At 37.2% G+C, this 23,200-nt stretch overlaps 1 protein-coding gene across 1 annotated transcript in view; it reads left to right on the top strand.

Moving 5' to 3' along the window:
- NAPG (NSF attachment protein gamma) overlaps positions 1-17,762 on the top strand; it is a 38,482-nt gene extending 20,720 nt beyond the window's left edge. Inside the window, exons 6-12 of the mRNA XM_072604226.1 lie at positions 1,325-1,434; positions 1,567-1,633; positions 2,560-2,630; positions 11,006-11,084; positions 12,227-12,306; positions 13,017-13,146; positions 14,913-17,762. Of these exons, the coding sequence (XP_072460327.1) occupies positions 1,325-1,434; positions 1,567-1,633; positions 2,560-2,630; positions 11,006-11,084; positions 12,227-12,306; positions 13,017-13,146; positions 14,913-15,059 (684 nt within the window). The 3' untranslated portion in view covers positions 15,060-17,762. The remainder of the gene's footprint in view (positions 1-1,324; positions 1,435-1,566; positions 1,634-2,559; positions 2,631-11,005; positions 11,085-12,226; positions 12,307-13,016; positions 13,147-14,912) is intronic.
- Positions 17,763-23,200: the final 5,438 nt, after the last annotated feature.

The following is a 23,200-nucleotide window of genomic DNA, read 5'->3' as shown; positions in this document are numbered from 1 at the left end:
CTGTGACTGCTGACATTATAGTGCAGGGTCTTGGTGCTGGGTCACCTGCATCTCTATAAACTAAATTAGTTATCTTGTTTCCCTAGTTAAGTCTCTATTTTAACAGCTAATAGAGTTCAACAAAGCTTACTGTTAAGACACATTTGTTAAACTGTTTAATTTGAATGTTTGAAGGCAGAGTTTAGAATGAATAAACAAGTCAATTTAGATGGATTGGCAGACAGATTTAGGAAAAGCATTTTGGCATGTATTTGAATTCAATAAACACATACAGTTCCAGTCAACATTGTAAGTCCTGAGCTTCATGGTCCTGTTTCATGTAAACCTTTATGGCAATGAATTGTGAGACCTGTGGCTAACTTCTAGTCAGAGCTATGCCATGGGCCCCAGAACTCTTGTATCCACTTCTGGTTTTACCGTTTTCTAAACCGTAAGGACTATATCTTATTTGCCTCAAAGGGACCATGTGGTTTAAAAAGTGGCCAGGTTGAAATATTAACATTTTTACTTTATTCTTCATAATTGAAACCTTTCAGCCAGCTCATAGGAAAGTTCTGAGTGGCACTAGATGAGAAGTTGGCAGTATGTCAGTTTGGAAGGAAGTGCCAGGATTAAGGTAGGGCTTGTGATGCTTGGAAAATGAAGGCAAAACATTTATTAAATCAGGCTTAATCTTTATCTAACGCCAGTAGAAGGAATTTTGAGTGGAGAAATACCAGGATCATATCTGTGTATGATGAGTTGGACTGCCATGTGTTTGAGGGGATGTACTTAAATGACACAAAAGCTCTAACAGCAGTACAGGCCAGTTCCAGGGTCCATGAGAAGTATATACCTGAGTTGATGGTGATGGAAATAAAGAAAGGCTACCTGTGACAGGTATTACAAAATACTGAATTGTATGTGCACAGAAATTATTTTTTTATCTCTTATTTTTTTCTCAACTGCATGTGAAAATTTTTTTTAGCATTCATTTTTTTAAAAATTCTTTCCCTCCCTTTCCTTCTTCTCCCTCTTTGGGAAGGCCAGCAATTTGATATAGATTATACATGTGAAGCCCTATAAAACATTTCCATATTAACCATGTATGTGTATAGAAACTAAAATATTTTGATTTGATTAGATGCAGCATAGGTAGTGTATGTACTTACGAGAATTCATCTAATCCTGTATATTGTGTATGTGTGCATACACAAAATCCTAGATACTATTGTGAAAATCACGTAGAAGAAATTTTGTTAAATTTGGCTTTCCTGTGTTTTAGGTGTTAAGTCAGTAAACTGTAAGTTCCTTCCCTGACCCATAGTGTATCTCTTGACTAAAGGAGATGCAGAAATTACCTGAAGCTGTTCATTTGATTGAGAAGGCCAGTATGATGTATCTGGAGAACGGGACACCTGACACAGCAGCCATGGCCTTGGAACGGGCAGGAAAGTAAGTCTTTGAAATCTGTTGTTGGAAATAAGTGAGGGGAAGGCATAATTTTTTCTTATTTCAATCAAATTCCTGGAATAAGGTACTTCTCATTCTTAACTTAAAGAATAACCCTTGTCTTATTCATTTTAGACTTATAGAAAATGTGAACCCTGAAAAGGCTGTACAGTTATATCAACAGACAGCTAATGTGTTTGAAGTAAGTTTTTACTTTTCTTGACTTTTGAACATGGCCTTGAAATTTATTGAGAAAAGGACATTTGGGGCAGAAGAACCCTCCTAATTGGTTATGATTTAGTGTGGATTTGGATAGTGAAGGCTATCCATTGCAATTTTCAGAGCTGTGTGTTGGGTCCCTCATTCACTAACAATTTCTACTCATTCCCCAATTTTGAGGAACTCCTGTTTTTGTCAGCTTAGTATTTTGGGAACTGATGTCTATCATGTGTATGCTACACTAGAACTGCCAGTTCAAATAATGAGAATGTGATAAAATTGTCTTCAAACTAAAAGTTCTCTTTCAGTTCAAGTATTTATTATCTTCTATTGCACAAAGTGCATTGGGCTAGTTGTTATTGTTGTTTTGAGGAGGAAGGGGTTGGCCACCAACAGTCTCCATCTTCATACCACTGACCTTATACAATAAAATTCTGCTAATGTGAACTTTTTTAGCTATTTGGCTAGATACATGGGAGTTTATTGTATATCATTTTCCTTTTCTACCCTCAATGGGAAACATAGGAAAAAGAGAAATAAATGTTCCTTTTTTTTATTGAAAGAAAATATCTCCTTAACGTAGACCAAGAATTATATTGAATAACCTTCTGAAAGCTCTTCCATATTCACATTCTAATTCCATTTCCTTCTGTTGTCAGAGATCAGTGAAATGGGTTGAGAGGATGGGATAATGCTGCTTAGAAAATGTACTTTCGTTGGTAGGTTGGTTTAATTTTTTTTTACTTAACAGTATCACGAGAGAAATGTAAATAGGACTTGACTTTTATTTTCCTTTCTATCCTCAGTATGTAGTACAGTTTCTTGCATATGGTAAATGCTTAATAAAAGCTTGTTGAATTGATTTACTGATCAGGATTGATAACATGTCCTTTTCTTGTATTCCCTAAGAATGAAGAACGCCTACGACAAGCAGTTGAATTATTAGGAAAAGCCTCCCGACTTTTAGTACGAGGACGTAGGTATGTTTTCTAGCACCATATTCTATTCATGTTTGTCAGTGATGTTTGCAGCTATTACATAATGTGAGGAAATAACATGCTATTTGCTAGGTGCAAATTACAAAATAATTTTCATAGACAAAACCACCGTATGGAACGTTATCATCTATATTCTATCTGTTTAGTCTACATATAGATGTATACATATATCTATATTCTAAAAATGTCAGTTATTTGCCAGTGTTTTAATGAATTGTCAGGTGTTTCTGCCTTCTGAGATAATTATTTCTTGACCTATCTTCTGGGTAACTTTTGTGTTGCCTTTACTGAGGGTTGAGAAGTGTGGAGATACTTATTACTGACAAGATTCTTTAAAATGGTGGACCAAGAAAAATGGATATGGTCTTATCAAGTCAAGAAAACAGTATTGTCAAATGAGGATAATGAAATAAGATATAAATATCTGGAAACAAGAAAGCTGAAATCTTTTGGCATTTTTTCCCCTTTCCCCTCCCCCCCTTTTTTTTCTTCACTCTCATGTGAAACATCTTTCAGCACTGGGGAAAAGGATGGCTTGGCTTTCAATACATAACTTCTGTCCTCTGTAAAATCTCAATGGCTAAAACCGAATTTTAGGTAGTTTTCATATAAATCAGCATGCTGTCATCAAGCATTTATTAAGTGCCTACTATATACTAGTCACTGTGCTAAGCTCTGCGGATATAAAGAAGGGCAAAAGACAGTTCCTTCTTTCAGATAGCCCACAGACTAATGGGAGAGGTAATATGCAAAGAACTATGTTTAAGGGAGATATAGAAGAGGAAAATTGAAGTTAGATAGTCTACCTTCAAGAGGGAAGATTCTAAGATTAAGAAGGATTTGGAAAGACTTTTTGCAGAAGGTAAGAGCTTAGCTGAGATTTGAAGGAAACCAGGGAAACGTTCCTCAAAGGACTGTGTAGATATGTAAATAAATAAGTAAAATTACTATATACATGCGCATACACATGTATATGTATATACACATTAAATATTATATTATATATATATGTGTATGCACACACACACACACATGATGAAGTCTGACCATATTCTAATCATTTTAGTAGGGCATAATTCTGTGCTATGTTTGAACTGATACAGAAAGAATGGTTCTTTCTCAAGAGATCAAAAACAGCTAGTTGAGAAAAATGGTTTTGCAGAGCACTTTCTGAGACCAAATTAAGACATGTCTTTATAAAGAATGTACCGTTTTGTGACTCAGATCTATATTCCTTTCCATGGAATTTTCTAAGAACTAACCTAAAGACATACCAACCTAAATGCATACATACGTGTTTGAAAGTATACCATGTTCTTACATAAAGCAGCTAATTGAATTGCACGGTTATAGTGTTAATATAAAGACCCTGGGTAGTGAAAGACATTGTGGAGCACAAGGAAAGCTGTAGCTACAGAACTGGGACCATTTGTGTAACATGAGTGTCTGTCTGGAGCATATACCAAAGTTATATGACAACCTGACTTTTGGGGACAAGTTAAGTAGCAGACTCGGAACACAAAGTATGTGATGTTAGTAATGGATAGAGAGTAAAGCATAGAATTTTAAATTGCACGTATCTTTATGTGCTTATTCTGTTATTAAAGGTTTAATTGCCTCTTAAAATGGTAGCATTTATGCATCAGTGTAGCAGATTTAAGTGATCAGTTTATTTTGTTTATATGACTGTTGTGCTTTTCCTGCTCTGGATATCAGTATTCAGAAAATGTTAGTTCAGTGTGTAGATGAAGCTTTTTTTGAAGGTTGGTCTGAACCAACCATTACCTTAGGTCCCATTACCTAAGTGGTGGCCTTCCCTTCTCAGTTAGGATTTAACCCTTAGGCTCTTAGAGCGCAGCCTTTCCTGATAGATGTCACAACAAACCAGTTGATGTTGAAGGCCTGTGGGATTTGTCTCTTAGCTTTGTACTATGTCCATGACTCTTGCTGTGATGTTTACAGGGCAGGCTATCTGTAGTGCCATCCTTGTGCCTGCCCCCTCCCCCCACATACTTCCCTTCACCTTTCTCCATCTTGAACATAAGATTTAGGAAAAGAAAAAATAGTTCTTCCTTACAAAAAAATCTGGAGGCTCAGAGTGAGATCAAGCATGCTCTTAAGGTAGCAACTTCTGGGTTTCCTTGAAAGTCTTTGTGGTACTTTTGAAGAATACTTAGCCTTTCTCAAACTTCCTGAAGAAATGAAGAAATGGATGAATGAAAAAGCATTTATCACATACTTGCACTGTGCAAAGTGCTGGAGATACAGGGCTCTGCTCACGAATAATTTATATTTTAGTAGGGGGCACAGTGGCATGCCAGAGAGTAATATCCCAGTAAGGTTGTTTGGGTTTGGAAAGTCACAGTGGTGGTGAGTAGAGCCACAGGAGAGTGCAAAGACATCCATTTCCCATAGTAGTGGTGCAGTATTGATTATTCATTTGATTTTGGCTCTGGAGCTATAAAAAGGCAGTGGGAGGGAAATGGAGGAAGCAGTGAAGCCTGGCTACAGTTATCACTAAGAAAATGTTTATTCAGCACATCACAGTGTGGTGAGCATCATGCCTGCCTAACTAACTCACACCTTCCCTTTTGAGGTCTTAAATAGATTCATCCTTCTTGAAAATCAGTCCAGGGAGAAGGTGGGGGTCATCAGTAGCCAGAGGAAATGTGCCTTTATCTCATTTTGGCAAAGTGTTCACCATACAGTTATATGTTCAGTAAATATTTTTTTTAGTGATAAACTCTCCACATCCTGACCATCTTCTTACCAGCCATTTGTAGCCACACCCTCACACCCTCCAAGCTCTGAAAGACTTAACCTTTTCAGATCTGACACTCCCACCTTAGGGCTTTTGTTGCCCTGAATGGAAAGAATGTCTTGTTACTCCAGGCTGGCTCCAGGCAGGCTTCACTCTACCCACTCACTATCTCCTCAGCCACCCGTCATCACTGCCCCTCAACCCCACCCTCACTCCTACCCCCACCCCCACCCCCACCAATCCTCACCTGTCTCACCTTTTTAGAATTGTAGAGCCTCCTCTTTGAGTAGTAGCACGGGAAGAAGTCCTTAGTAGCCAGAGGAACAATGCCTTTATCTCCTTTTAACCTCTCTCATGCCGTCCAAAACTTAGAAAAATTAAGAATTTGTTCGCACAGTGGCCTGGCTTTGACAACATGACTGTCTAGTCTCTGAAAGATGCAGATAAATCTTAAATGTGAACCTGGGATTCTCAGACTTTACTTTTGAACATGGTTATAGGGGTAAGAGAAGTTCTGGCAAGGATGTTTTTCAGATTTGAATTTTATAGTTAAATTATGTATCTTTGTCTGGATATTAATAGAATGTCATAGCCTCTTTTGTAAAAAAATTAACATCTAATATGCTAATTCCTAAATTTTTTTTTTTTTTTTTTTTTTTTTTTTAGCTAAAGGACTATTTAATGTCTATATAAATTCAGAGAGCTCCTTTTGGGTATTTTTTCAGGTACCTTATTTTTTAGTGCTGTGATCTGGAGGGCATGCCCTCCAAACTTTGGAGAGCTGAAAAAGGTCTGCTATTCTCTCAGATGACTGCTGGTCCGAACTCCCGTTTTTCTAGATGAACTTGTAATCACAACACAATTGGATATAATAGAAGGAAATTTTTTGCAAATCAGAATACTTGGTTCTTATCCCACTCTTTCACTTGCTGTGTGACATTGATGGCCCAAGGAGACCCATACAGTTCTTTCTGATAAACCACAGTGTGTTCTGGTGGGGCAGGGAGGCACTCTTGTGCCACCACCCAACCAACTGAACTCTCAGGGGTTTGTAGAAGAGATGTTTGTTTAGTCCAGTCCTAGGTCCCAAGAAGTGGCAGTTTCTTAGAAGGAAAAGTTTGGAAAAGGAGCAGGTCTTCATCTTTCACTCTAACTCCAGCCAACCCTGTCCATAGTAAGACCTTATACTCCCTCATCCACAGCGGAGGAAATATGGGAATTAGAAATCCAGCAGCCAGATCCTTCTGAGGCAGATGCAAACTGTTCTCTTCCCTTTCTTCCAATTCCATAGTCCCCTCTTCTCTTCCTAGTTCCTAGGAACTAAAGAAAAGATATAAACTCAAGAACCCCTTGTTACTGGAACCTCAGACTGAACATTTAATGACAGCCATTAGGAATTAACTGTTGAAGATGAAAGTTTGTATTGATTGATCTTTTGAAACCACTTGCAAACACCTATGTTAGTGACATCATTGAATCTGAGATTTTATTATCTTTGGCTAAAAAAGATAGAATTAAGAAAAAATTAAAGAAACAATGTATTATTTCAAAGAAAGGTATGAAATCAATTATTTTATGCCCTTCCTTATAGAATCATAAAGCTGGAAGTGGCCACAAAAGTCATTCATTTCAACTTCTTCCCATTTGGTAGACCCTAAATGCAAAATTCCCCATTTGTTCATTTGAACACCTCTGCTGTTACTATCCTTCTGAGGCAACTTCAAGATTACTTTTAGACAGCTGTAGTTGTTTGGAAATTTCCCCTCATTTAACATAAGTCCTTTTAACCTTAAATGAGTCTTCCTTTAAGTACTGACCTTATTGTTTCTAATGATGAATACTGAAAAGATCAATAAGATAGTCTTTGAAAGTGAAACTGCTCCATTATCTAGTTCCTCAGAAATAGCAGTAATGGCCAACGGGGAGATGGTGGAGACAGAATCAGTTGTATGGTTTTGCAGTTGAATAAGTTCTTAGCTCTGGAGGTTAGCAAGTTCCTCATGGAATTCCCCTCAATTACAATCTGTAATAATAATGATATATTATTCCCATCCATGGAAGAAATCAGCTCATCATTGTGACTGTGTCAGATAGACAACAATTACTAATAGTACCAGCAATCATTGTGGCCAAGACCCAAGGTACTGAAAATGTTGAAAATCAGGTGGAATGTATAGAAACAGAAGAGAGGGAGGGAGCGCTTCAGAAATAGCTGGTTGCAGCAAATCAAGAGAATACAAATTTTGACAGCAGTTTTAAAAGACAGAACAGAAAGCAATGGCCTATGGATGGAAATGAGAGGCTATAGTGTATCTCCAAACTAACAGCGAAGCTGTTTAATTGCGATGGACATCATAGTTTGATTTTACTTTTGGTCAAGAAAAGTAGTACAATCTTGAACAGTCATAGGATTATAGCAGAGAGAGATGTGACCAAAGAAACCCCAACTGGAAGCAGCACATATATAATCTTTGAGAGTGAAACTGGTGACGTTGTACATTTTCCTTGATGATTCTTCCTCCTAATAGCTGCCTTTGATGATGATTCTTCTTAACAGCCACCTCCTAATGATATTTTAGGAAAACGTCATTTCCTAAAATACGATTTTCATAGTGAGATCATAAAAACTTTACTAACTTGTCAGATACATGTAACTTCTTAGAAATGATCTCTGCTTTATTTTGATTACATGGGTGATTTTTTTGTTTTGAGTTAAGAGAAAAGAAAAACACTTTACTTTTTTTGCTGAAAAACCAGTTAAATTTTATTGTATAAGTAGGATTTGGTTCATTAATTTCCTTACAGTTAATGAAATATTTCCTGACCATTTTTGAAACTCAGACAACTTTATATGCTGTTGAAATTATTCTTGCAAGGGCAGCTAGGTGGGTAGAGCACCTGCCCTGGAGTTGAGAGGACCTGAGTTCAAATGCAGCCTTGGACACTTATTAGCTGTGTGACCCTGGGAAAGTCACATAATTCTGATTGCCTTCCCCACCCCTATGCCCCCAAAAAGGAATTACTCTTGCATATACATGGGAATTGCAGATTTCATGGACTTTCAGAAATACTTATCAATTTTTGTGACTTGTCCTGCACTTTTATTATAAATTGGTTTTTATAGAACAGGGACTTATTTTTATTTCAAAATGTCTATGATAAATTATTTTTTCCATCAATGCTGGTGAAACTACAGTGATGTTTAGAGTTTAACATTACAGCCCTGGCTGTGTTGTTTAAAGAAACAGAAATGATACTAAAGAAAACAAAGAATAGCTGAACTTGCCTGAGCTTACACAGAGTGAGGTCTGCACTGGGAGTGACGCAATGTTGAGGGATCTGTTTTCATAATCTCTGAAGGGAAATAAGATCAACTGCTTAGAAAAATTATAGACATCATTATTATCATTAGAAAAAATGCACTTGCTTTTCAATCCCTGCAAAACCTGTACACATAGCAGAATCTGTGTATGAGACCATCCTTGATGAAGGTATTAAGGAGGAAACAGGCAGGCTTTTGCAGATGTTGTTTCATAGAAAACCACATCCTTACAGTCACAATTAACTGAAAGGTACAGAGAATACAAGATCATATTATACTTACTATTGTTTGATCCAGTAGAGAAAAATGACACCTTAAAGGCTCCCTTCCATACTTAGGTTAATCCGTACTTAGATTAAAATCATACAGTGTTCCATTGTTCTCTGGTAGATATAACAGTAGAGATAACATTGTGAAGCCCTCTCATCATTAATATCAAATGAGGCATAAAACAGACATGAATACCCACGTCTGTTCATTCATACACACAAACACGTGTGTGCATGTTTATATACACATATATATGTGTGTGTGTGTGTATTCACACGTATTGTTTGCCAGTGTACATGGCATTGTGCAGATCATAGCAAGCTCTAACCTTGCAGGGCCTTGTAAATGAAATCTGAAATCAAAAATCTGTTACCTAAGTAGCCACATGGGAAAAGTCAAATGGGTAAAGAATACTTTCCTTCCAGTGGTGCAGTATGGCAGTGAATTACTGAATACTACAATTTCCAAAGAACTAAAATTATGAGTACCCCTAAGAGCATTAGGAGATATTTGGTGGTCCTGAATAGTTTACAAACTATTTGATCATAGTATACTATGATCAAAAAATTGGGCACCAGAAGCAGCATAAAAGCTATCAGAGGGATGTCCAAGTAGAAAAGCAGGTGGGCTAATCATGCATTAAGAGTAAATGGTGAGACAAATGGACAGCCCCTATGCTTCATTGGTGTCCATGTAATGTAAAGTTCCCAGGCTATTTGAATATATAGATTTGTGGGAGAACTTGGTTAAGAGTTGAACATGATGAGAAGGCACGGCTTGGTTGTGATCTCTACTATTGAGGGTAGTATGTACATTGGTGAGATCATAGATTCATCAAAGCATATAGTACCAATAGTACACTAATAACACCTGACCTAATCCTTTCCTCCTCCTCTCCCATTATCTTCACCTTTCCTTCCTGTTTGCTGCTGTCCATTCTGTGATGAAACACCCTGCTGCCCTGGTGTAAAGCTGTGTTTGTGTCTAGAGTAGAGGGGAATCTACAGTGGTAAAGGGGGAAAGGTAGGGAAAGTGGAATTCCTATTGGACCTTGGCATTATTTGACATTTAAACTAACTTTGTCAAGTTAGTTTTGCATAAGTTGAGGACTGTCTGTTATAAATTTCATTTTAAAAAATTTGCTCAATTTAATGAGTTCCTATGAAATGGCAAAATCTCTAATCCATAAAAATCCTTCTCAGTTCATTCTCTTTGCAAAGCACTGTTTGGTAGAGTATAAAAATGAAAACAAAAGTGTAGCTGTCAAGGAACTCTATTCTAGTAAGGGGGTGAGTTTGTACCACAAACCTATGAGACAATTAGAAAATAATTCAGTTCATAAAAGAGGTCAAACAATAACTAGTATGATTCAAGAAAAAACGAATCATTTTTAGCCAGGGCATGCAGGGAAGGCTGCAGAGGGGAGGTAGAACCTAAGTTGGCTCTTGAAGGAGGGAAAGGATGTCAGTAGGTAGAGATACTAAGATAGCAGGAGGAAGCTTTTCCAGGAATGAGAAATGGTTCTTGTAAAGACGTGGCAGTAATAAAGATCGGAGAACAGTAAGTAATGAAGTATAGAGTGCTTAAAGAAGAGTTTCATGAAATAATGCTGCAGTGTTAGGGAGGAGACAGATTGTAAAGGACTATGAATGCAAAGGTAGTTTTTTGTTTGGTAAACAGTGAGGAACCACTCCATGTTTTTGAGAAGGTTAAGGTCAAGGTGAGACCTGTATATTGGAACGATTACTTTGGCAGCAATATGGTAGATGAATTATATAGGGGAGAGAGACGTGATCCTAAGTGTTCTTATTTACTGCCAGTCCTTTCCACTGCATTAAAGAAAAGTCTGGGTATTTGTAAAAATGAATTTTTAAAGCTAATGGAACCACTGTTACCCTTGTTCCCCAAACCTGAAACAAAATACATTACCAAGTTAATGTCTCTCCTCCCCCTCCCTGACCCTGTAAAGCCAGATGTGGATTTTTTGTTGTTTTTTTCCTTTAGATTTGATGAGGCTGCACTTTCCATTCAGAAGGAAAAGAATATCTATAAGGAAATTGAAAATTATCCAACATGTTATAAGGTATTATTTGCAATTTATTTTGTCTGTGTTTTGGCTAATTTCTCATGTTAACTGTAGTTCCCTAAAAGAGAGGACAGTATTTATTGGATATTTAACTGTTACATAACTACCGAAAGGATTTGTTATTTGGTTGATATAGGGAACACCAGGTACAGAACAGATTTCAGTCTGTTTATAACTTAATAGATAAATCCTAGGGTGTTGCCTGAGGTACATAGATTTCTTAACTGATTTGCCTAGGCATGTCATACACCTAGGGTCAGAAGCAGGATGTGGGCCCACAACCTTCTGAGTTTAGCTCTTAGTCACTAAACTTGGCTGCTTTGCTTTTTGACTGTTATCTGTAAACAAAGCAAAATGAAACACTTCAGTAAATGAAAGTATTAATTCAGTAAGTATTGTTACTGAAAATCTCCCAAACGTACATGTATAAGATAAGTACTGGATCTATGATTTATTGCTATAAGAAATTTCTGAGTGGGGAAATTTCCTCTCTCAGTGAGGATCAGCACTTTATTGACCACTTAGAGTTGGGTATTTTTTAAATTTTATTTTTAATTTATAGAATAAAGCAAGTATTTCCATAACATAGTATAATAGAAAAAGATGATTGCACTTAGAGTTTTAGAGATCTGCTAAGATGACTGAGAGACTGGATGATCCTTGCCCAGGGGCATGCAGAAGCCAGTATCTGTCATAATCAGATTGTGAATCTCATTTTGGTTGACCTAAAACAACACAATTATGTTTTAGTAACTGTATACAATTTTCGTTCATATACTTACATGAGTAAATTTCCCCTTCCTCTATCTACATTCTTATTGTTTCTTTTGCCCAGAGCTGGAACGTTCAGTGATGGGATCATAATTAAAAAAACAAAGAAAAAGAAAGGAAAAAAGTGTCAGAGATAGACACCTAGTATAATGAAAGTGTAATTAGCTTAGAAATGTCATTTCTCTAGTGCCCTGGAGAAGGCACTCTAAGACTTAGATACTGAGAGTGAGGATGGGGGAGGAGGAGAAGGATAAAGAGAAACTAAAACATTTCAAATAAAATCCCAGATGTTTTTACCCTACTAGGAAATGGGCCTTTATTATGTTCATATACACTTGAAAGGTAATCTGTGGTCTCTTCTGTTTTAGAAAACAATTGCCCAAGTCTTAGTTCATCTGCATAGAAATGATTATGTAGCTGCAGAAAGATGTGTCAGAGAGAGCTATAGGTAAGACGTTTTCATTGATTATTTTGACATCTTGACTTATCTTTTCTCTTAACACACCTTAGGTGGTCAGTGAAAAGTTTCTTTCACGGTGCTTTGCAGTGATTTCCCCTAGCCAGCAGAGGCATGTCATTATTGTTTCAGCTTTTTGAGGTAGGGCTTTTGGAACCTGTTGTATTTATTTTTAGCTATCTTCTCTGTATGATCTCATGGGAGGATAAGACCTGAAATGTCTTTGTTTTATTATTTTTTTCCTCCGCCAAACAAAATTCTCAAGTAGTGGAAACATTTCACATATTGAATTCATGTATTCACACATGGTGGGATGGGCGGGATTAGAATAAGATTCGTATGTTTTTTCATCAATCATTTTTTAAATATCTACTCTATCTAGAGCACTGTACTAGGAGCTAGAGCAGAAAGAGAAAATTGAGGCCATCCCTGGGAATGTTATGATATATATGCAGATAAGCAAGACTGTATAATAAATATACTATATTTGTAGCCAAGGGTGAAGGGAAAAAATTAAATCAACTTCCCATGCTATTTTATAAAACTTTGTCCTCAAAATTGTAAAAACACAACACCACCTTGTAGTCACGTACTCTAACTAGAATCGATTCAGAGTAGGTGCACTTGAGACTTCAGTGCTCTTGGGAGCACTTGGGAGGAGAGCAGCTGCGTTGAAAATCTGCCCCTGGTGTTTCCTTTAGCATACCAGGATTCAATGGAAGTGAAGATTGCACTGCCCTGGAACAGCTTTTAGAAGGGTACGACCAGCAAGATCAAGACCAAGTCTCAGAGGTCTGCAATTCTCCACTTTTGAAGTACATGGACAATGATGTAAGTGGCCGTTCTAGTGCTTTTTCTTTTTTCCTGCTGAAATAGAGACCTCTCAAGGAAAAACAAGCAGCTTGTTGTCTTCTGGGGCTAATTATGAATTTGACCGCTCTCCAGAGAGACCTTCCCAAGTGTCAGACTTCACTAGGGAGAATAGGCCATTTTGGCTGATTCCTTTATAGCAGCCATGCACATATTTCCTGCAAAATCTTTGGGGCTGAAGACACTTGCCCTATCTCTCCAAAACTTCATTGATTTTAGCCACATTTATTAATACCGTCCCATTTAATTCACAAGCCTCCTACTGCTTACCTCCTATTAATGTCCCATAGCACCCAGTTAAGACCATGACAGATGTCTGCCACCTGCAGAAAAATACACTCCAGTCTCCTGTAAAAAACTCAAATATACCTCTTACTAGCAGGTAACAGGCAGAATGTATTAAATTTCTGTCAGGCTTGCTGCTTAATCTCTTTTAGCCCATGGCATTTGTGAGTTTGGACTGATTTGTTGTCATGATATCGGGTCAACTTTGGACATAGTTTTCAAAATTCATTAGTTCTGGAAGATTCCATTTGACCAGTAGAGTTTACATTGGATTAGCTTCACTTCTCAACCTACCTCTGCCTCTGTCCACTACCCTCAACAAAGCACAGAGAAGGCAAACATCTTTCTGTCCTGCATGCACTAGGGTCTCCCTCTCCCCAAAATCTCAAGAAAATTAAACTGAAAAGGAATAGAAAGAGAAAGGGGAAAGCAGGAAAGTTTGCATTTTCCCCTTAGATGTACTTTCCCCTTGCTTCTTTTGGGGCCTAGACACAAGGGCCAGTGTTACTTATTTTTAGTCATTGCACTAGTACTTAGTAACTGCAAATAATCTAAGAAATTTTTATTTCCCTTAACTTTGTTGTAAGACTGTGGCTGAATTTTTAAGATAGAATAATTTCTCAGGGCTTTCACTATGCACTGCTTCCTATTTTCTGTAAAATAATGACAGGCCTCATAGAAGACAAGTGTGTTTATGTATGTCTTACATGCCTCAGAAGAAATACGCAATGCCTTTAGTGTAGTCAGTCATTCTTCATTGGGCGTCCTGTTTGGTGGAAGGTCAAGTCTTGCAGGGCCAAAAGTCTGAGATGTAACCATGTTTAAAGAACTCTAGGCCTTTTACTTCCAGGTCCATCAAAATATCTGCAGATGCATTAGTAAACAGATACACATTTGTACTTGCATGGACAAGTACAAACATTTCTTGGTTTTGATTTGTAAGTAAGCAAAACATGTTTTATTTTTACTAATTTGCTTAAAAAAATCTTTTTTCCTAGGTATTATGAGACAAAACTTAGGCCAACATGTCTTATATATCCCAAGTTCCTAAATTATGGAGCTGGAAATTTTCCAAGTCCAATCAACATGCATTTATTAAGTACCTACTGTGTGCCAGGGCCTGTGTTAAGCACTAGGGAGTCAAATGCAAGCAAAAAGAAAGACAAAAATTAACAAATAAAGTTTTACAGTATTAGTTTCATGCTTCTCCCATGGAAGGATGATTCTGACAGATAGCAGCATACCCCTCTAGCTATTTAATCTGCATGAAAAAACAGGCAGTGAGACCTTGTGTTTGTCACTGGTTTAGTGTTCTCTGAAGCCATGACCATAATGAGCTCAGTCTCTAGCTCCGTCCGCAGAACAAACTGTTGTGGCTAGGTCTGCATCTCATATCTCCATGTGAAGGTTGTTTACTTTTCCCATCTGTTTATCATTTATAGTATGCCAAGTTGGGCTTAAGTTTGGTGGTCCCAGGAGGAGGAATCAAGAAGAAATCGCCAGCAACACCACAGGCCAAAAGTGAAGGCGCAGAAGCCACAGCTGCTGGTGATGAAGAAGAGGATGAATATGCTGGAGGACTGTGCTAGTTATTAATATGCATACTCTCAGGGTAGGGGTTAGGGGGAAAATCTGATGTGCTATTTTGTGGATGTTGAGTGTACCCAAATTCTTAACCCTTCTCTGTAGCCCTGAATTGGAACACTAATGTAGAAGCTCCATATTTTGGGCTACTATACCAAAAAATTGCCTCATTATCCCCTACCTCCTGTGAATCACTAGTTTATTCCTTCCTTGGTAAAAGTTTGTCCAGAGTACCAGCTTCAATTTTCTTATAAGAGAATTGATACAAAAATAATAGGCTCCTTTGAGAGCTGGGTTCTAGGGTTAAGATTGTGGATTAGGAATGGCAGGTGGAATATTTGAATGTGTTTTTTCCATTTGTGATTTTTCTATTTCCTGGCAAATACTTTTCTCTTTCCTTTATTAACTAGTAATTGGAACTAAAAATGACTTGTCCTGATAGAAAGTCAGTACCTGGTCTGCTTGTTTTTCTTGTGTGGTATGTTTGTGTAAGAGGCTATGTGTATGTATGGGTATGTGTGTATGGGGCTGTGTGTGTGTGTGTGTGTGTGTGTGTGTGTGTGTGTGTGTGTGTGTGTGTGTGTGTGTTTGTTTTTGCATATTTTAAAGGAAATCTCATGCTCATGAATGATACATTAAATGTGGTTCAGTTCTTTCAGAAAATAAATTTGGGAGGACGAGACGATTTTGAGCCTTAGGACTGTTTTTAGCCTATTGAAATATGTATTTCAGGTCTTACAAGTCAATTTGCAAAATTTGAAGACAACTGAGTAAATTATGTGACAAATTTATGTAGCTTTCCCTGGATTTAAACAGGTTGAAAATATATATATATATATATTTCAAAGACAGCATTGACTAAGATTAATAGGAACCCATGAAAAATCTTTTTGTAATCGTGCTCCCCCAGGAGGGAACTGAGAATGAAAGAGTAGCCATCCAGTTCCTCCATAACAAACTACCTCCCTGCCAAAGATGCAACTACTGGGCTAGTCAGATCTGGAAGAAGAGCTGGCCATCGATGAGGACAGGGTCTGCACAGCAGAATTCGACATGATGGGGAAGAAGTATTTTTGAAAAAAATGATGGGTGTAAAGCACCAAGCTGCAAATATTTAAGTGGCTAGTCATTTCCTAAAGTGGCAGCAATGATGCCTCCTTTGGAGTTTTACAAACATACACATTTTACTTTCTTGCTTGATGGTCAAAAGTTTTAGAATTACCCCTTTTGTGTCATAGCCCTTTCAAATGATCTTCTTATTTGGAAAAGGGCTTTGGACACAAATAGTGTGCACTCTGCAGGCAGATGCTAACCACCTTTGCACAGTGGTTTTCTGTTTATTCCCTAGATATACCTATACATATCAGTATAGATAGATTATGAGTAATTTCCTTATTTGTGCCTGATCTCTGAAGTAACTGTAATGAGATATGTTAAAAGCCACTTCTGAAAACCAGTCTCATGACTACTCATGTATGCATTATAGTTTATGCATGATTCTGCTAGACCTCCCTGGGAGCATTATGAGTGAATGAATGAAAGCATCCTTAAGACACACACAAGTGATTCTTTAGGAAACCTCAGCATCTTTCTAGAGTCCATAATAAAGTGTGTGTGTGTGTGTGTGTTTGTGTGTGTGTGTGTGTGTGTGTGTGTGTGGTGTTACTGCAGAAATACAGTGTTATGAAACACTATAATATTTAATATTATTTTTATTTTTCAAGCCCATTACATCATTCTGCATATATCTTCATATTTTCAACATTATGGCAAGCATCTCAGGACTAACTTTGGACTGTCATCTACATTTGGTATTTAGTACTTCAAGATAAAAATATTCACATCTTAAGGATTTGTTGCGCCAGTGCTGTTATACCACTTTATTCTGATCACAAGCTTCTGACTGTGTGGACCTTCCTCTGGACAAATTATTGCCTGCCCCCAACCAAATATGGCTGTACTCAAGGCCATCTAGCAGTCTGTATTGTATCCTTCACATACTACATTTTTTTCATGGCATTGCACATTTTAAATTTCTTTTCCGCTTTGTACAACAGAAAGTCAGAAATTAATTGGGTATACAGTAATAGGAACATAATCAAGTCTCAGTTTCAAAAAGAAATGTTTTGGGACTAATTTTTTATGTCACTGCTCCTTTTTTTCTTCTTGGAATTCTCCTCTTCCCTCTGCTTCTTTTCCCCAAAGTTCAGATTTAAAGCACACTACCTTTGTTCAGACATGGGTGAATATTTCTTCGATAGAACTATTCTAGTCTAGTAAGTATTGAAAAACATTTGTTTCAAATTGATCATTTTTTTTTACCCTATGATACAGTTTGCACACTTTAAAATATGTTATTATGAAAACCAGGTCAAAAGTGGGAACAGTGAGGTGTTGCAAAAGGAAAAATGTTTTCCAGAGCTCTACTTTCATACAAAAGAAAAAATCTGCATGGATGTGCTTAAAATTCATTATAATTTTCCATTGTAAGTGAAGTCTGCCTCCATCATATATTTAATATATTAAATTTGTACATATACAGAATATGGTATTCTTATAATGTGAAACCTGTGCTTTACTTGTATTTTTCCTAACTTTGTGATGTATAAATAAAGTATTAAGTGTTATAGTAATGCAGATTATCACCTCTCTGGAAAGAGACTCCATATGTGACAATTATGAAAATAAAACTTGAAGCTTTAATTTGACCGTTTATTTTCCTCTTGTCTGCTTCACTTGATTGATTCAGTTAATTTAATATATTCTATTAATAATAAAATTATTCCTAGAGATTATTCAAGAACCACCACTTAGTTAACTTTTCTAGTTCTGTTGTTTGCTTCTTAGCAGTAAATTCAGCACTTTGAGGAACTGTTTTAAGTCCTGGTTAACAGATTAGCTTTGGATCTGTGAGTCAGGATCCAAAGCTAGGAGCCCAATATCCATTTCAGTTTAAGGAGGAGGAAAGATGGAAAAGTGTATTACTCTAAGACATTGATTTCCAGCCCTGGTTGCAGCCCTAATTAGGGTCATTGGACATCTTTTTAAGGTATCTTGAAGATTTCTCCGTGAAATGAGAAAGGTAAGCATATCTGACCTAAGCATTTCTGGGGAGGGGTGCAGAGCTGTCTTAGTGGCCAGGAGCTCTTTGGGTGCTCGTTGGAGCAGAGCTAAACCTGAGCAGTGCTAAACCTGAGCAGTGCGATACAATGGAGACTCAGGGGAGCCCCTGAGCAACCTCACTTTTGTGCCTACAAAGAATTGTCCTCTGGTGCCATTGGTTATGTCTTTTTCTTTTCCAGTTATGATAGTTGAATAGGAATAAACGTTTCTGGGGAGAAAAAAGTACACTTTTTAATAAAATTGTGACAAAAGTGCCAGGAGACTTACCACATTGTCTAGGCACCGTAGAGACCCAGTACATGGATTTTATTGAGCTTTGCTTTGAACTCAGAGGAGCCTAAGGTTCCAGTCTATCAGTGATTACAGCACCATCTTATTTGTGACCTTATCAGCCGGAAAAAATTGTACTTTCCAAAGCTTTTGACATAATCATTTTATACATTAGGTTAATTTCTGGGAATATGGTAAGACAAAATGATATGATTAGGTGAACTGATCAGGTGAAGTAGGTACTCCTATCTAAAGCCCACTTTAAAATTTCACAAGTTAAATTTTTAGTGAAACAGTCCTTTACAACCCTATGGCATAGTGGAAAGAGCAATAAATTTGAAATTCTAAGTTCTTGTTTCAACTCTATCACTTACCAGAGATGTGACCAAATGTGACTAAATTGAATTTAGCAAACAAATAGTTTATATAAGGTACTATAGGGATAGACAAAATCAAAACAGATCCTTCACTCAAGTAGTTTAAATACAGAGCAAGTTGCATTTTCTCTCAGAGTATCAAATTCCTTATCTGTAAAAATAGAGAAATCTGCTTTTCGTCTCTGTCAGGATGATTGGTGTCCCGAAAGTCTTACTGCATGTTAAATTTGGGCTGACACTTTTGGGATATGTTGAAGAAGTATTACTAAGAAACAGAAGCAGTTACTATAAATTCTTTCCATTTTTTCAGGTGATTTCCTTACTTGTACATGCAGGGTTTAATTTTTATCTTTTATCTCATGATGTGAGATTACCATAATGTAACTAGTACGACACATATCTGTAAGATATTTTGCATATTCAATTTGTGAACTGGGTAGGATGAATAGGAGAATACAAAGAACAAATTTGGTTGCATTAGATCAATATTGATAATGGCTCCTTGGGATTAGATGTTTAAAACTTGAAGTAGGGATGGTCTTAGAAGTCCAAAATGTTTCTGAATTCTTGGCCTAAGGTATACCATCATTGTCATTTTTATGATTTCTTCCTCCTGGCTTTTTTTTTTTAAGACAACGGTGGCACAGTGATGAGAACATGAGGTTTGAAGTTTGTCCAAAAGTCCTGAATTCAAATTTTGCCTCAGATACTCGCTAGCTATGTCGTTCTAGACAAGTCTGTCGTGACCTCATTTTGTCTCATTTTCCATGTCTCTAAAATGGGATAATAATAGCACTTACCTTATGGAGTTGTTGAGAGGATCAAGTGAGCTAACATGTAAAGTGCTTTGCAAAAGTTTGAATGTTATATAAATGATAATTATTATTATCACTATTATTGTCAAGGCTTATGCATCTTATATATAATCAAACCTGAAATGTGGTGCAGTCAGAGTCAAGATTTCACTATGTGAGAAGTGCAACAGATGAGGCATTGGGACTAAGCCATGGAGGGAAGGGTGTTGTCTCACTGAACAGAAGAAGGAGGAATAAGATATCAAAAAAGGAGAAAAATTATCAGTGTGCATGAGCAAATGAAGAGATGTCTCAGGATTTATTTATGCAACTAGACAGCTTTGTTTACTAACAACTTAAGTCACAACTTTTTATTGTTTTCAACTCATTTAGACATATAATGTATGTCTTCTCACCAATCACTCTCAGTTTTAGACCATTTCCTTTATAAATGTCTGGTATAAAAATATCTACTATCAAGTGAACCATTCAAATTTCCATGGCTTTGATTTACCATAGCTCATTGAGAGCAGAGAACTTGAGTTCATACTGAACTTCTTGAAAGCAAATGTACAGAGATCTGCAATTTGTTCTAATTTGGCCAGTGGAATTTCAGGGCAGCCTACCCAGGCTAAAAGGCTAACGGGAATTATTCTGTCTTAGGCTATAAATTGAGAGAAATGAGTGGCCTCATTTTATTTTGTAATGCTTTATTTTTTCTTTAAAAAAAAATGTGGATTGCTAAAAACTGAAAAAGGGTCTGCTCGTGTACGCTTTTCTGCTTGTCTAGTTTGTTCCCACAAGCTGGTTTAGCCCTACTCTGGCCCTAAGTGGGGAGCTTACAAGGAGCTTCTCCCTTAGAAGCAGCGTTGCTGCTTCCCCTGCACCTATTCCTGATTTCTTAGTGGGATAGGTTTGATCACCATTGTCCAGTTTTTTGGTGGATGGATCTTCTCCCAGCTCTAGGACTGCGTAACTACCCATCCATCTCCAGGGTCTTCAACTGAGGTTTCTGGTCTGCATTGTCAGATCTTCTGGAAAAAAAAAACCTGTTGTCCACTCTGCTACCTGACTACGTGATATTCAATTCAAGAGGCATTTATGGAGTGCCTAATAGGCACTAGATACTGGGAATACAAAGATACCAGTGAAATAACCCTTTGGTCTCAAGGACCTTACATTCTTTTGGAAGGAACACAACATGTAGAAAAATAAATGGGCATCATACGATATGGCTAGGTTCCCCCTGTGCCCTCCAGCCCCATTTGGATCTTTGTTCTCTGCGGTTTGCTTACTTGAGTTCCACACCTTGACCGTTTCCTCTGTTTGTCCTAACACACCAGATTTAATGTCAGTTTTTACTCGCTATATAATTGGTAACAAAAACACATTTAGACAGCACTGGAAGGTTTACAAAGCACCTTTCTTGTTTCACATTCCTCATTTTATATGTGAATAAATTAAGGTTTTGAGGTTACAGAACCACTATGTATTAGAGTTGGGAGTCACATATTCTTACCAGTATTTATTACTCTCCTACTCCCCATTTCCCCAATAGATTATGATCCCTCGTTTAATTGCTCTGATGACTACTACTTATATCCATTCCATCACCACTCCTGAGACTTCCTATCCCTAATATCCTGTCTTGGTGGTCAACTAGTCATAGACAATTGGACTAATTCATTAGATCATGGATCTAGAGCTTCATTTTTCAGTTAAGGAAACAAGTCTGGTAAGGTTAAGCGACTTGTCCAAGATTATACAATAATAAGTATGCTATATAGGATTTGAACTCAGGTTGTCTGAATCTAGAGTTTCCACTTTGCTTTGCTGATTCAGATGTGATCAAATCATGGAGCCAAGGGCTGATCCATCTCCATTGTTGATTCCATTTCATTCCTAAGTACATGGTTATTATTGCCTACCAGAACAATCTAGATTAAGTTGAGAATTACTTGGAATGATGAAAATTAATAACAGAGGCTAGGGGAGGTACACTCAGCTTCTAGCAATGTAAATCTTCCTCAGAATGAGCTAATTGGATGTAGAACCTTTTCTTGTGGTTTATTAAGTTTGATGAGGGACCTGGTCACATGACCCAACAAGTTTTCCTGCCCTCCTCAAAGTCTATTGGCCTCCAACACATTGGAGGCCACGGTCATAACAACTTGAACTGAATCATTATTCAAGGTTTACTCAACACTTGTCAAACCACAAAGGTCTCACACATTCCTACCCTTATGAAAAATGCACCTGGTTTCATAGGTTTGCTTTAGCAAGGTATGTGTTTTTATATGGTCTTCACTGCCTAAATCGTTAACGTAAGAGTTGCTGAATACAGTGTGTGCTAGGGGTTAGGCCAAAGCATATGTGTTAGTGTGTGTATGTGTGTGTGCATGTGTGTATAACATATATATGTATATATATAAAGGTATATTCTGAAAAATATGTAAGCATATGGAAATTCATTCAGGTACCTGCCTCTTATGGCCAATGGCTCAATTCCACCTAGCTAGTATATTTTCCCATGATTCCTTGGGATCAGAATATTCCAAAGCTCTGAGACAGACTATAAAGTTATTTTATGACCTGTGGCTGTGATGGGATTTGGCAGGGATTTCACAGGGGGAAAAGCAATCTAAAACTTAATTGGTCTGAACTGCCATGCTCAGACACAATGTTTATCCGCAGAAAGCTTTTTTTACCCCTCACTATTTAAAGTCCTACTTGAATCTATTAGGATTACAGATCTTATGAGGGTGAAAAGACCAAAGTCACTTTGTCCAAATTACTCTTTTTACAAATAAAGAAACTGAGGCCCAGAGTAATTAAATGACTCATGAAAGCTCACGAAGATTGCAAGTAGCAGAACCAGGATTTGAACCCAAATCACTGGGGTGCTAGAACCTCTTTTAATTGATTCTTGAGAGTCAATTATTAAATTTTCAGTGTGAACATTTACATTTTGGAAATCAGCAATCACTGCAATCCAGGGCTTGATTTATTGTTTTGTTGATTGTGTAGATTTAAGAAAGTGATGGATAAAATGTTAATATTGCCAGTTAAACTTAAAAGTGTGTGGTGCACATATTTTTTTTGAGAACTAATTATTAAATGTTTACTGACATACTATTGACCCAGATTCTCTGATTCCAAATCGAGGAATCTTTCCATCAGCCTATACTTGCCTCTGAAGTCTCTTCTAGCTCTAGAATTCTGTAATTCTCTTGTAACTGGCCTTCTAGCAAGGCTCATACTGACTGCCTTGTGAAGTTATTTAAATTATGTTTATATAAATCCTAGGTATTGGCTGCATGTGTGGTGGTCTCCTTTGCCTATGCTTAGGTTGGCCATGTTAAGATTAATTAGTGTTATAATTAACAATAATACAACTATATTATGATGAATAGGCAAGAGAGGAGAGGTGGGATTTTTACCATGAGGTTGTCATGAAATAAATTTGCTGAAATTGCATACCTTGTTGTGTGGACCACATTAGGGCCTTGAGACCTCAATACTACCTTGGCAAGGCAAAAAGGGGCTATTTCTCTAGTAAGTGCCAGATTCCTCTGGAGTCAG

Source organism: Notamacropus eugenii, chromosome 4 (genome assembly GCF_028372415.1).
Source record: "Notamacropus eugenii isolate mMacEug1 chromosome 4, mMacEug1.pri_v2, whole genome shotgun sequence".
In the NCBI taxonomy this organism is placed as follows: Eukaryota; Metazoa; Chordata; class Mammalia; order Diprotodontia; family Macropodidae; genus Notamacropus; species Notamacropus eugenii.
Note: the sequence above shows the minus strand (reverse complement) of the source record. Positions and strands in the feature narration are given on the sequence as shown.